General features: G+C 35.3%; 2 protein-coding genes across 6 annotated transcripts in view; one reads left to right on the top strand and one right to left on the bottom strand.

Annotated features, from left to right (window-relative positions):
* Window positions 1–7,000, bottom strand: part of LOC106167869 (uncharacterized) — a 63,276-nt gene extending 56,276 nt beyond the window's left edge. For all 5 annotated transcript variants that reach the window (XR_015331122.1, XM_086995879.1, XM_086995880.1 and 2 more), the window contains exon 1: window positions 6,928–7,000. The gene's annotated coding sequence lies outside the window, so the exon portion shown is untranslated. The remainder of the gene's footprint in view (window positions 1–6,927) is intronic.
* A 4,028-nt stretch (window positions 7,001–11,028) lies between these two features.
* On the top strand, window positions 11,029–12,557 carry LOC147759832 (uncharacterized). The gene is made up of 3 exons (XM_086994893.1): window positions 11,029–11,602; window positions 11,850–11,877; window positions 12,105–12,557. The coding sequence occupies exons 1-3, from the start codon at window positions 11,332–11,334 to the stop codon at window positions 12,133–12,135; spliced, it is 330 nt and encodes a 109-aa protein (XP_086851019.1). The 5' UTR covers window positions 11,029–11,331; the 3' UTR covers window positions 12,136–12,557.
* Window positions 12,558–14,305: the final 1,748 nt, after the last annotated feature.

Raw genomic sequence — 14,305 nt, 5'->3', positions numbered from 1 at the left:
TTTATAAGTGGGATCTATTTATGTCCTGGAGTGGTTCATCGTAGAAATATAGGCTAATTTTGTAATTGCAGTAATAACAACATTCTAATTCATTGCTTCTTTGTACAAGCAAGATGCTCTTTTCAAATGAATAATGAAATGAATAAATAATGTAATTAAGTTGAGAGAAAGCAGCTCGTTATCTATAAATGGGTCTGTGTTAATTTTTTTTTTCAGGTCGATCCTTAAGCAGATTGTGCCTATTGGCTGGTAATGTAGTTTGTCTTTTTAAATTGATCAACAACTACTTTTTAAATTTTCTTTAATAAAATACAAATAACAAGTTTGACATTGAAAATCTAACATGCATGAAAAGCCAATTATAGTTCCAGTGTTATACTATTAAAATCCTATTTCAGCATGCGAAATATATATTTCAAAAAGTTTGCATCGATCATGTTTTGTTTGCTTAACCTTTTTGTTTTAGACTTTGAACACATGGATGGAATTTGTAAATATTCTACACAATATAATTCACTTTCATTAGTTTTGAATTTAAATATATGGACAGTATTAATTAGATAAAATAATACTTATTAAAAAAACGTAAATTTACTGAGAATAAAAATTTAAAATGCCCTTCCGTAAGCGTATTTTTGAGAGATGATTCTGTACAGTATTTACGAGTGTAAATAATATGCGTTTGACAGCATTTTCTTTCAAATGTGATTCTTTAGAAATCTGCGCATTAACTTTTCTTGTCTTACAGACAGACACAGAGAGGACTTCAGGTCCGAAACCAGAAGGCCACATGGAAAATACATCTAAGGTCTACAAAAGGCTGCCTCCTTTGTAGGGTCTTATCTAGCGCACGAAAATCTTTATTAATCATGCGATTTGATAAATTATCACAGATGATGATTTAGTCTAATTCGTGTGCTACACAGATAAGAAGGGCGCGTAGAAAGTTGCCTAGGTCTGTAAATATATGCGTTTTGGTGTCGGGGGGGTGGGGGGGGGTGTCTCCTTTTCTTGCCACAGGAAAGAAAACTGGAAATTATTCGATCACCAATCGTCAAGCTGTCTATGCAGAAAGATATTTTTTAAACTAGCGGAGAGCACCTCACCTGCATTGGAGAAGACGACCTGGCAGAGAAAGACGGAAGATAAAGATCACTCTCACATACTTTTTTTCCCGTAAATATTTTGATATTAAAGACTCCCGTCCCTCTTCCCTTGTTCGTGTCCTTCTTTTCTACATTTACTGCATTTTATCATTTGTTTTCCCCGAAGTAAGAATGAATCGTTTGAGCAAGCGGGCTTGGTAGAAAAAGAGGGGAGATAAGGACATCAATCTTATTTCCCGTAAATGTTTTTAATATTAAGGATTCCCATCACTTTTTCTTGATAGTTTCCTCTTTCCTCTATTTCTTTTCGCTGCACTTTTATCTGTTGACTTCTCTTAAATAAAATTAATCAAATCTAAATAAAACAAATAACGGAGAGCAGATTCTTTGGTGAAATTATTTATCTGTCAAAAACCTTATAAAACGTTAAAACATTCTTTATGAATAACGACCCATGCAGTAGTGTAAAATATTCATTTTGTAGAAGGTTGCACAGGATTAAATTCTCGATGCAATTAACGATTATTTCCTAGTCTTTCATTAGCCTACCAGCACCTTATTGAGAAAATTTTGATTCACCCCAAGAAGTTATAACTTCTTGTTCACCCTGACACTGCCAACGAAAAAGTACTTTAGTTTACTGGTGTCTCTTGAATATTTAGGCACTGTTGATGGCCCCAAAGATTGAAATTTGACGAAACCGATGCTTTATCGCTATTGTTTAATGATTAACAATTGCTGCCTGAGAACGCTCTTGGGATGTATACTAGTAGACCTAGTCAAAGAATGGAATAGTTTTTAATATCAAGGTCACTTACAACCCAGTCATTAGGTAACACTGGACAACGAAACAAAGGGGCGACTACCAGTTGTAACTGCCATTGAATGAAATGTAAAAGGTGCGAAATCGGCCACCCCTTAATGCGATCATTAACCAGCAAACAAAGCGTTGTATTGTAATTTCCACAGCCGACGAGCGGGTTATCAAAAAAAGTATGACAGTCTTTTTACTTCCACCATCGATCCCTAGGACGTACATGTACACATGAAAACAACATTGATAACTATTCTTGTTATAATGCATGAAGTAAATTGAAAAAAATTAAAACTATGTTAATTTGGACTTACTTCATACATGATGTTATTGTGTTCACGACAAAGGCTAATCAAATGCCATTTACCCTTAATGATTTGTTTGGGCGAACTCTCCTCCACAGCATTTGCACACGTATCAGTTAAAGATCTTCTTTTAATTAATCTATTTCATAATTCAAGGAGTTGCAGTAAGCGAATGCAGTTATGTGACCGATCTTGCACAAACACTTAAGCCCTTGCCGTTAGGCGAATTGACACACTAAGTCATTTTTGATAATTTTTTCTAATGCCCAACAAGAATTTTTGCATGGAATTAATTTTCCACCGCTCAGCTGGCATTCAGTAATATATCGCAAGGACATTGCACTAACCGATGAGAGGCTGTGGTTTAAGCTAGATGCAACACTCGCCACCGAGCTGTACCCGAAAATTACTCAACCTGTGGCTCGACAATACGCTCGTTATATTTCAAGTTCGGCTCGGCGACTTGTATTGTATCTATCACTTATTACAATGTCCAGGTAGCTTACCCAGCTGTGGTTTTAATTATCGCTATTTAGGTTCCTTTCGAAACCAGCTTCGTCTCCACGAAAACAACATACATGTACAGTGTTTTGGATGTTACTCACACGAAGACCTGGCACGGCTTTGTCGTTGGTATTTTCTTTTTATTGTTTAGTGCTATCTATACCCCTATCACTTAACCTGAGAAGTTTCCAAACGTAAGGACAAAGAGAAAAGTGTGATGTATCGAGACAAAAGGGAGATCGGTAGATACGTCCAAAATTAGGGAGACTTCTGCCAAGATCGGAAGAGTTAATTGGTATGGGCCACAGACTGATCGCTCGAGAAATTCACCAAATCTACAAAAAAAAATCCTTCAAATGTATTAAATAGCAGAGGCCCATCCCCCTGATTGTAAGAAGCAAACAAAACAACGAGACGGCAGGTCGACATTCAGCCTAGAGCAAGGTGCAATACTGCCAAGTTGAAAGCTGTTAATTAAGTCGGATTATAGCGCGCATCAATTTACTTCCCGTCGCGCTTGGCGAAGACGAACTCCCGTCTCCAAGGGTCGCCCGTACAATAATTTACATATGTGCTCCTCCCCCTGTGCGCTTAGGCCCTGTATGAGTCCACGTCGCTATTGTTTGCTACCCGCACAGGCTTTTGTAGTTTATCAAAACAACCCATTGTCTCTCAGGGGGCGTGAGTACAGAGTTAATACGTACATGGAGTATACGCATACGGATTGTCGCGCGAATTATGAGCACAACCAGTATGTATACACATATACATCCAATATATGGCAAAGACCAGTAGAACCCCTGACCATCTTCCTCCAGGTCTTTGTCAGAACAGACAGAATTTGTTCAGATTTCTCTACAGGGATTATGGTGTAGCGGTCAAGAATAAACATCCCACTTCGTTACTACATAAACTGATTTTTCTGACCGTCCTGTGGACTGCAGTGACCTTCAAACTGGCCACTATTTTATCTGCATAACACGTACAGCCACCTTGCACTCTTAAAACCAACCCAGCTTGTCCTGGCATTTGGTCAGCTGAGATGATGACCAATTTCACGGTTAATTTAAGACCGATGGAGCTAATCACAGCAGTTTACAAACTTGCAGTATTACTTCCATACTTCAACTGGCTGGTCAAACTGACCCACAGCTGTAGACTGTCACAACATGAGTTTATCCAATAATCAAAGGTAAATAAAACAAAGAATTGTTATTGAGACTGATGTTGGTTTTCCAGGGGATGCTGATTTTTGGATGATGGTCAAGAGCCTCAATCCTTGCTGGAGGTGATAAAAAAAAACAAAATTACTACCTGGACATGGTCCAAAGGTAGAAACAAGCTTTCTACCAAAAGGTGAGTATGAGAGCTGGTCACGGACATACACATAAACATGATTACATGTTACTTGTGTTTTAAGACCTCAATTATGTCCACCAAACTACCCAGTGGCTTCACCTGCACTCTCTCCATGTCACGGTGACATAACTCTGTCTGGACGTGATAATTCACTGTCTTAATGGGATTTACAATCCAGATAAGGTGAAGTGGACAGTGTCCATCTGTTGTGTCACCAGAGGATATTAACAGAGTCCCAAATCTTAAAGCTTTCACTGATTTTGTCTTCTTTTTTTCACTAAAGATCAGTTTCCATAGCACTTATATTATTTGGGAATGATGCACTTTTAGCAATTATTGGCAAATAATTTGTCTGTAAAACTGGCAATTAAATAATTATTTACTTCAAGCAAAATTTTCTTTAAAATGTACAGTACAAATTCTTACTGCACTTTAAAAGCCGATGATACATTAAGTATTGTGTAAAAAAACATTTAACTAATTTTACGCAAATTTACAGAGTTATTACCAAAACTTTTCTCATAAAATAATAAATCAAATCATAACTACACACACCACAAATTGTTTAAAACTCTATTCTGTCTTAACAACCAGTTTTATTCTACAACATAATTCAACAATTAAAAAACACCAGAAACATTAAAACTAGAGAAAAGTAAACAAAGAAGGTAATTATTGGCCCATTAATGCTTTTCAATGATAACAACCCCCTGGCTTATTTATAATTACTTGTGACGTACTCTGTAAACACTCCACCCACTTCTTAAGGACAGTTAAAGTTTAATGGGAAAATGTGAGCAGAAATGATGGATTATGTCACTGGTATTATGGCATCAATTACATACACAAATGAGCAGTTCTTTTTCCTTCAAGGCACGTACTTAAACTTCGCCAATATTAGATAAGAATTCCTTGCGCAGCATACAAAACAGTTTCAGACAATACACTTTTCAGAACAGTGTGTACTGTAGTAACTCTTTCTTCTCTATTCTACTGAGATTATCTTTCATATAGAATTATCATATTAACAATATTATGCAGCCAGACAAGGGACTGCAAAGACTTTCCTTAGAACTCAAAAAGAGTGGATTTATTTGCACAACATGATATCAATGATAGCATAATATCTGAAAATAAAGTGAATCAATATAGGGGAAAAAGTCTATAAATATACTTACAACCATTGACTAGGAAAGACAGGTGCTAAAGCACTTAGCAGTTATTTCTTTAGTTCACACTGCATCAAATGTGTTGTACAATAGGGTATTCAATACTGAATCTTTTATCTATCAACCTCCTTCACACGGTTCATTTCCTTTCGTTCATTATCTAACCACAATGTGTCCCATTGATCAATATAATCACCATATTGATGAGAAAATGAACTGATTATTATACTACAGGACACAATCAAAAGACATCACAAAAGATAACACAAATAATTATTCCCTACTTCCAAAAACGTTTACTTATTTTTTTTTTACTTAATTGTATAATTCTAACAACAGATATGATGTATATTCATTTTATCTTTTCTTTTACTATAATTATACTACTTATTATATTTTATTTTTATTTATTCATAATCATTTTTTCTATCTTTTATTAATTTATCATTACTTTTTCTGACTGTCTGAGCAAAACAAACACCACTGTGCCTGTAGGCTATAAAGAAGACAAGTATTGATCAGAACTTAGAAAAGTGATGGCTGAAATATGTCAATGGATGAATCACAGGTCACCACCAGGGCACTTGACATCTAATTGTGATGATCTGGAACTCATACAGAAGACAAAGGATTGGTCGATATGACTGGACTCTTGAGACGGTCAGTGAGACAATAGACGCTGAAGTGGAGTCAGGGTGGGGAATGAGGGGGGGGGGGAGGGAGTGGTGGGTAGTGGATAGCGGAGGGTGAAAATAATTAGCTTCCTAGTACCACACATGCCATAACTGCATGCACACAAGTTATGAGCTCAAAACTACAATTTATATAACAGTTATAACCCATAATTTTTTCTTTTTTATTGGTTTGTTTTGGGTTCTGAAAGAAAATATTTTTTTGGAAATCATGCTTTAAGCAGAAGAATATATTAAGTTTCTAACATAGGGAGTTCAAAAAAGCATTATATGATGAGTAAATAATACCAGGAACTAATTTGTAATTGTAATGTGTAATTCTAGTGGCATTTCCTCAGAATAATACACCAGGATGCCATAAATCATAGGATTATAAAAGATAATGATTTTTTTTCCTGGGGAGGGGGGGGGCTTAATGACTGCCCATCAGTTTTATATGGTGAGATAAATTTTGACACAATATTTCCCCAAGCATAAATCAGCCGTCTTAAGAAATTTCATAGTTTCTGCAAAAATCAATCTCACATCTGTTAGTGTAGAAGACCCTTGGTGCATCTGCTTTATATTTTTCCTTTTAAGCACAACAGTTAGAAATATTAAAACCAAGCATTTTCTAGTTTTTAGTACATGGCATATGGCAGAGAGAAAAATGAAGAGATGTAGGCTCTGACAGTGATAGTAACAGATCAATACAAATTACAAAGCTGCTATTTTAAACATGGCCTGGCTGTGTAAATGCTGCCTCTCTGCCTACATGTTAGGTGTCTACACTGTTTACATATAATAGCACTTAGTTTCGCACAATCTGAAATAGTGGTGGATGTTAGAAATAAACATGTCTTCCAGATCAGTTGATTTCTCCTCTCTTCTCTCACACAAAAGTATTAACCAAAATGTGGAGAGAGAGAGAAAGAGAGAGAGAGAGAGAGACAGAGAGAGAGAGAGAGAGACTGACTTATGTCTATTATCAAAATTTACCTTTATACTAATATAACATCCAAGAATACATCAGGGTGATGAAACTTCAGGACATCAGGGTAAGATGTACCGGTACCTGTAACAAAAGAACAAGACTAAGTCAGGTTATCAAGCTCACATAGCACAATTCTACCACACCAAACCTTAATAGATGAATTTAGCTAAAAATTCCATGTAAAAAATTATATTTTGTACGAAAAATACCCTTATATTAGGTATTAATACTACTTTGAACAATTAATACTAATTATTGCATCAGTGCCTCACAGACGCAAAACATATTCTTCCATTAAAAATGAAATGTCTACATAATGTTTTTAATATTCCCTACAGACTAGTGGAGCAGTCTTTTCTTCATGATCAATAGTGGGTTAAGCACTCCCAAACCCCCGAGGGGGGTAATTAGTCTGTACTCCACCATCTGGACCTAAACTGAAATATATGGTCCCATTATCTGTTATTGTCATACATTGCCATTGTAGAAAATATGTCTGTATGTATGTCTGTCTGCCTGTCTGTCTAACTATCTTTCCATCCATCCTGTTGTTCATTTGTCCATCTGCTTCTATTCTATTAAATGCATATATCTAGATGACCTTTTCTTTGCTTCTGTACTACAATATTATTATTAGCATTATAGAAAATGTCTGTGTGTCTGTCTGCCTGTCTGTCTAACCATCTATCTTTTCATCCATCCTGTTGTTCATTTGTCTACCTGCTTCAATTCTTTTGAATGTATATATCTCTATGACCTTTTCATTGATCCTATGCTATAGTAATAGTTGTCTAAATAGGTGATGGTATTTCCCTTTTTCAGAATTTGAGGGTTCTATAATTTCCAGCACTGATCCATATATATACATTAGTCAGGTCTATGCAACACTGTACCAAACAAAACCACTGGGCTATTTAGAGCAAAAAGTCAATTTTATTTTTGTTGAAATCAAAATTTCAGCTCTAAAGAGCGAAAAAATATCAAAATTCACAAAACACCTTTCATTTCATTCAAAGTAGGTTTTACTAATATTAGCACTTTATAAAACTTTATAACATAGCCAAGATTAAGCCTGGAGCCATGTATTGACCATATATTGAAGAATCCCATATATTTCACAGCTTAGAGTAGGGATTTATCATCTCCCTCAAGATAGCAAAACCAAATCTACATGCTAAGGTTGTGTATAGACAGCATTTACATCCTGCAGAGGATCGATATGATTTCACTGGCAGTAGAAATTAGCCGTTCTGTAACAGCTGCACACATGAGGCCAGCAGCAGAGGCAATTTTGGTTGCTTATTTCTAGGAAAAAATGAAAATGAAGTCAGCTATCTTGATGCTACTGAGTGCATCTTGTTTATGGTCATATTTTGAAATAAATTTAAACCAAATTGTTGCATTTGAGAAAGCAAAAATGTACTTTTTTTTTAATTCCCAAAATTTTGATTTAAAGCATTCCAAATCTAGTATGTTTCTTTCAACAGAGATTTTTTTCTTAATTTGACTGAAAATTTATCAATTTTGAAAAAAAAAAATGTTTTGAATAAGTCAGTTGCTTAAATTTAATGAGTAATTATCCCATCAGTTATAAAAATTATGTGTTCATTTTTCCCCAAGGCCATGGACAATAAAAAAGGCCAAGTGAGCATACACTTACTAGTATTTCTTACTATAAAGTAAAACAATGGAACACTTTTAATTCATTGTTTAGGAACAACCACTATAAATCTTCATGATCATATTCCTTAATTCTACAAAGACACTGAAAATACTTCATAATGATAAAATATTGTTCTCACTCTCATGCCTAGCTTCATATCAATATGCAGCTCGTAGTTTTATTCACTGCTAATGAAGCAATTTGTTCCGTAATTCTTCATCATTTTCTGCTTAATTCATTCATGCTTGTGATTGCCTTTCTACTATTAGCTGACAACGTTTCATCCCACCAGCACAGAGGATCACAGCCGACACTACACATGTTCTAATTATACAGCAAAAAGATGAGATATACTGTATTTGACACATTTACTGTAGATATGGTTCAAAGTTTAAAGGGATAATAACTCTTCGTATGAGATTTATATTTCCCAATAAAAACATTGTGAATAACTCATAGAAATAAAATATATTCTGTTTTACCACAAAAACGGCAGTTACAGCTATTATTCTGGTATCTGAGCTTGTCTTTAGACCACGTGACCTCCATTGATGGCAATACTCTGTTAAAATCTCTTAAGAGATTTTAACAAAAAACCAAACTTTTTAGAAAAAAACCAGAGACTAACTTTGAATGTAAAAATGGATTCATTAACCATTGGTAAGTATGGGGAAATTGTTGTTTACTCCAGGAAAATTCATTTTTTGGCCGAAACGAAGAGTTATTATCACTTTAAATTTACCTAAGGTTATCCAGCTATTTGAAAAGACAAAAATGAAAATACATCCTTGATTTAGAAAAAAAAAATAGTTTCAGAAGTTATTGTGACATAAAGGAAAAAAGAAGAGAGAACATACTCATTGATGTGATGTGATGTGATGTGATGTGATGTGATATGATGTTCTGTAATTTATCCCTAAGAATTGCTAATATTTTACGTCTTCATTAATATTTTGACTTGACTTCCACATGGCAACTATCACTAATTACCACACAGACCCAGATGTCAACCTGAATTTATCGGATGATTTTTAATTTGATGATGTTTAATCTGGTTTTCTCCGTCAGTTCTTACTTGCTACCTCCCTGCAGACAATAATACAGCAAAGTTTACTAAGCAGTTAACAACTGTTTTCTGGATTACTTATTTACTAATTTTAATAAGCATTTTTTACACTTATTTTAATTTTATGTATTTACTTAAATTTATTTCTTTTGTAAAGCCATGAGATTTTGGCAAATATTATAACCGTGTACAAAGTGCCAACATAAAAAATGTCATTTTCTTGTTAATTCACACATAAAAATTGCTCCCTAACTTTAATTACCACTTCCACAGAGATTATAATATGGATGGTTTCAGTGCTGATGAATCATCTTCAATTACTTAATCTGTGGCCACAAAATGTCTGTATCCCCAGGGTAGAAAGCATAAGGGCTGTCTGTCTCAATTTTTCCCTAAACACGTCATCTCTCTTTTTTTCTCTGTTTCTATGTGCATACGTACACGTGTTATACAAGCACATATCCGCGTGTGTGTGTGTGTGTGTGAGAGAGAGAGAGAGAAAGGAGAGAGAGCAAGCAGATGGTCAAGTGAATTCAAGTTATGCTGACGTTGCAGACCAACTGATTGACACATACTCTACAGAAACATTTATGGCACCATTACCATACGTTTTTACAAAAAATAAAAGCAAATATACATTTGCAAATTTTATACATATCTTCTACATTTCTCAACAATGTAACCAATAACCTAGACAGAAAGGACTTCACTGACCAAAATCAAACAGTTAAAACCAGCTTAAGAAAACCAGTTAACAGCTATATAGAAAGGCAGATGCTAAAACTGGCCTTAATTGGCTAAAGAAAATGGGCTTGATTTGACTTGTTTTGGTCAAATTTTAACCATTTTGATAACAAATTGACAAAAAAGTGGTGATTTGGCTATGCGAAAAAAATTGCTAGCGGTACCCCAGAATACTTTTACCAATAACTGTGTTATAAAAACCCAGTAAAACATCAATGCTCCAAAAAATCAAACCCCTAATTTCTCAGACAGAATCACCGACTTCCGGAGACACAAAAGAGCAGCAGATGGAAGAACAGCAAGGGCTTAATAATTGGTCCTTAATTGGATATTGTTCTTGGATGAGATGCCATTAATTTCTTACCAGGTCTTGTAATCTGGCCTCAAATATTGGATTTAAATGCCAGAATCGTCAGCCTGGTCTTGACATTATTTTCAGATTAAATGCCATTCCACTCCTTGTTATGTATTAGGAGTCAAATATAAAAGGATTTTATTCCACATGTTGCAGTATAATATATTTCAATGAGATTCCTCATTTAACTCCAATAGTACATATTCTGAGAGAGACTCCCACATGAGAAGAATTCCGAGCAATGCCGCCAATGTTTGCATTATCTGATAAGTGTCTGTGAAGATATTGACATTTTTCTGGGTTAGGATGCCATTCTCCAGGAATTATGGATTGAATATTGAGGATTCCGACTCAAGAAGCCGTAATCTATATAAATGTGTGTAAGGTTTATATTGTCAAGTACTCGTACATCCACAATGGAAGTGTTATTTTTTAATTGAATTTGTCCAGTGGCACAAAAAAGTTCCCATGCTTTTTCTTAGTTGCCCTTATACTTATTGCTTTAATTCATTCCATTTAAACTAATTTCATTTAACCATTGATTAATTTCTTGAGGGCAACCCTGTCCTCCAGCTTTAAATATGCTTCGGTCTACAACAGTATCAACAGCGACCTCTGACTACTACAAGATGTGGCACCTACTAATCAGATTATATAGACAGGTTCATCTAATCTCTGAACTCAAATATGGGGGTGTGATGAGTAAATACACAGAGGTATACATGCTGTGTTTTTTCGGGTTTGAGACAAGAGTTCATGTGATGTCAGAGTTGTCCTCTCGTCAAATGGGAGGGAACCAAATAACCTGGAAAACTGAGGTCTACAGACAAAGGTGGTTCAAAGGTAGTTCAGGTAAAAACAGCCTTTTGGCCAGGAAAAGATCCACTTGGACTCAAAATTTCATCCAGGCTCTATGTACATGTATTTAGAGGTTTCATGGTGAAAAGGTCCACTTTTCAAAAAAAAAAAATTTTTTTTTTTTGAAATTGCTGACTGCATGCCCTTTATTATTTCTTTTTATCAGAGTTAAAAACAAGTACAAGTTTAACTGCTATATAAAGCAAACTGTAAGACAAAATCAAATTCTCTTTATTTCCAGATAAATGGTCAGTTAATGATACCAGCAGGTAACAACTTTTTCATATCTGGCCCATATATAGAATGTGTATAATTTAACAACTACCCGCATTCTAATATAATTTGCAAGAAATATAATATTACATTAACTGTAACTGAAGTTGCACTTAATTATACATATTATACATTGACCTATAATTGAGGTCACGCATCTGTCAGGTAAGATAAGAACACCCAGGAAAACACCTAAACTGTAACTGTTTTATTATAATTATAGTGCTGACATCAAGAGCAAAACAAACTCATGACGATCGATGAACTAAATAGAGCGGTTCTATGTTTACCACACGTGACATCATTACATACTAGTAGGTAACAGGTAACCTTGCTACTCATTCACCTGTGTGAGGTGGTACATTATGATGATGGAGCCGTCACCCCCAGACACACAGCCAGACGACGACCTCGTACTTGTTAATCGCGTCATGTTTGTTCTAAATGTCGTGTCACTATTAAACTACTGAATACATCAATAAACGCTTAAAATAATAAGCATGTTTTGACTTTTTGTTCAATTTTCAAGAATATTTAAGTGACCCAACCCCCCTTCAATAAAAAATTCCTTGCACATGATGAAGAAATATCACCTTTTAATCTAACTTAAGTTTTATAAATTAAGCTATAATTCAATACATGAGATGAAGAAAAGAAGAAGTTAAAAAATAGAAAAAAGCTAAAAAAAATCTTTGAGGGGGGGGGGGGGGAGGAAGGCAAAAGGGGGGTAAGTTCACCTAGTATGACACCCTCTCCAACACAGCCACTAGCACTTACAGCAGTTAAAAGAACCCAATTACCCTTCTATAAAAATCATTAAATAATCATGAGAACTCCATAGGCAAACAATCACTTAGCTGCCTGTAATGTCTGCTATGATAATAATATGAGTGAAAATACACCCAGACAACGAGTGAAGAATGTTTTAAGTGGGTTAGTGCCATTCTGACATGGGTCTTATAGGTCCTCTTTCTCTTTTATTATAAGGTAAAAAAAAGGCGTGGCTACTAACAACTGGGTACATGTAAAGGGCGAGGGTGTGTTATACATATGCATGTGTTATGATGTGATGAATTGTGCGCATATATGAGAACATGGGTACATGTGATTGGTAGTGAGAGAGAAAGAGAGAGAATGAACAAATAAATGTTTTTGCAAGTATTTTTATGTTCATGCTCATTAATCTGCATGTATATTGGTTTATTAAATCATTTTCAGGTGTGCATATGCTCCTTTGATTCCGTATGTGTCTTTTAAGTACATGTCAACTCCTCTGTGCCCCATATTACACATGTTCCACAATGTTCTAACATCACTGCTCCCAGGTATCATTACAATGGAATGTGATCACTGCACATCCTGACGTGTTATTATACATGTCTGATTGTTTTCCTATGGGAATTATGTCCCCGTCCCATCACCTCAGCTGACCCTGTTCTTCTGTTATCATTATCACCAAGACAGTTTTGTTGCTATATGCTAGTAACATCACCTTACTGCATGACTAGTACTAGATGCTAGTACTAGGCCCGATTTTGGAAGTTGACCTCCCCCACCTCCCACAATTATTACTTCAAAGATATGTTTATCACCTCGCCCTCAACACCATACCTTTTTACCCCTCCCCCTCTCACCAGGTGCCCCCTTTACCCCCCCCCTCCTCCCCCCCCCCCCCCCCACCCCACCCCCAAACTATGATAAAAGTGTTCTCCACCCAGAGTGCACTATAAGAATTTCTGGAGCTTTTCAATGCTAGGATATTTCTGCTCTGATAACCATCTCATCTTCACTTCACAGATCTATCCTCTTTCCAGTTGTATACTAACCTTACCTGTTCATTTAAAAACATCTATAAATTATATATGGTCTAGGTATTGAAGCTGAAGTAGGAGAATAGTAAAACAATCAATAAAAACATAGTTTGTAACCTGTTTGATGATGGTGATTGTGAATAAGATTATACCGTTAAAAATATAAGAAAGTATACAAAAGCAAATAGTTTCTTAATGAAAAATCTCTTACTTTTAACCTATTAATTTGTTTAAAATTTTTTTAATACTCCAAATCCTGACATCTGTCATGGTTATGCTCCAGACCACAGAGGTTAAAAATGTTTGACAGGTTTATAAAATACTGATCTGTCTATTTACACAGGGATTCCTCTGTTATTGCTATTAAGCCACAAGAATTTATAACCGACCTTAACGAGGAAGATCTAATGTCTGAAGAACAACTCCTAACAACTCACTCAGGGTATACACGGCAAAGTCTTTATGACCTCATTAGCAAATTTCTGTCATATATAATTAGTTCAATATTTGGCCAGGAAAAATTATTTGATCATATTTACCTATTTTTTAGCATATATGGAGAAAAAAAATTGTTACTTGGCAACCAAATCGACAGCCCCTTGAAGTTTTACAA

Source organism: Lingula anatina, chromosome 9 (genome assembly GCF_051362555.1).
Source record: "Lingula anatina isolate TDL-2025a chromosome 9, LinAna3.0, whole genome shotgun sequence".
Taxonomy (NCBI): domain Eukaryota; kingdom Metazoa; phylum Brachiopoda; class Lingulata; order Lingulida; family Lingulidae; genus Lingula; species Lingula anatina.
Note: the sequence above shows the minus strand (reverse complement) of the source record. Positions and strands in the feature narration are given on the sequence as shown.

Excerpts from the sequence above, each read along its gene's own strand:
- LOC147759832 (XM_086994893.1), top strand. The coding sequence starts at position 11,332 with ATGCTTCGGTCTACAACAGTATCAACAGCGACCTCTGACTACTACAAG. Across the intron at positions 11,603-11,849 it reads GTGGTTCAAAGGTAGTTCAG|ATAAATGGTCAGTTAATGAT; the intron begins GTAAAAACAGCC and ends CTTTATTTCCAG. Across the intron at positions 11,878-12,104 it reads TCAGTTAATGATACCAGCAG|TGCTGACATCAAGAGCAAAA; the intron begins GTAACAACTTTT and ends TTATAATTATAG.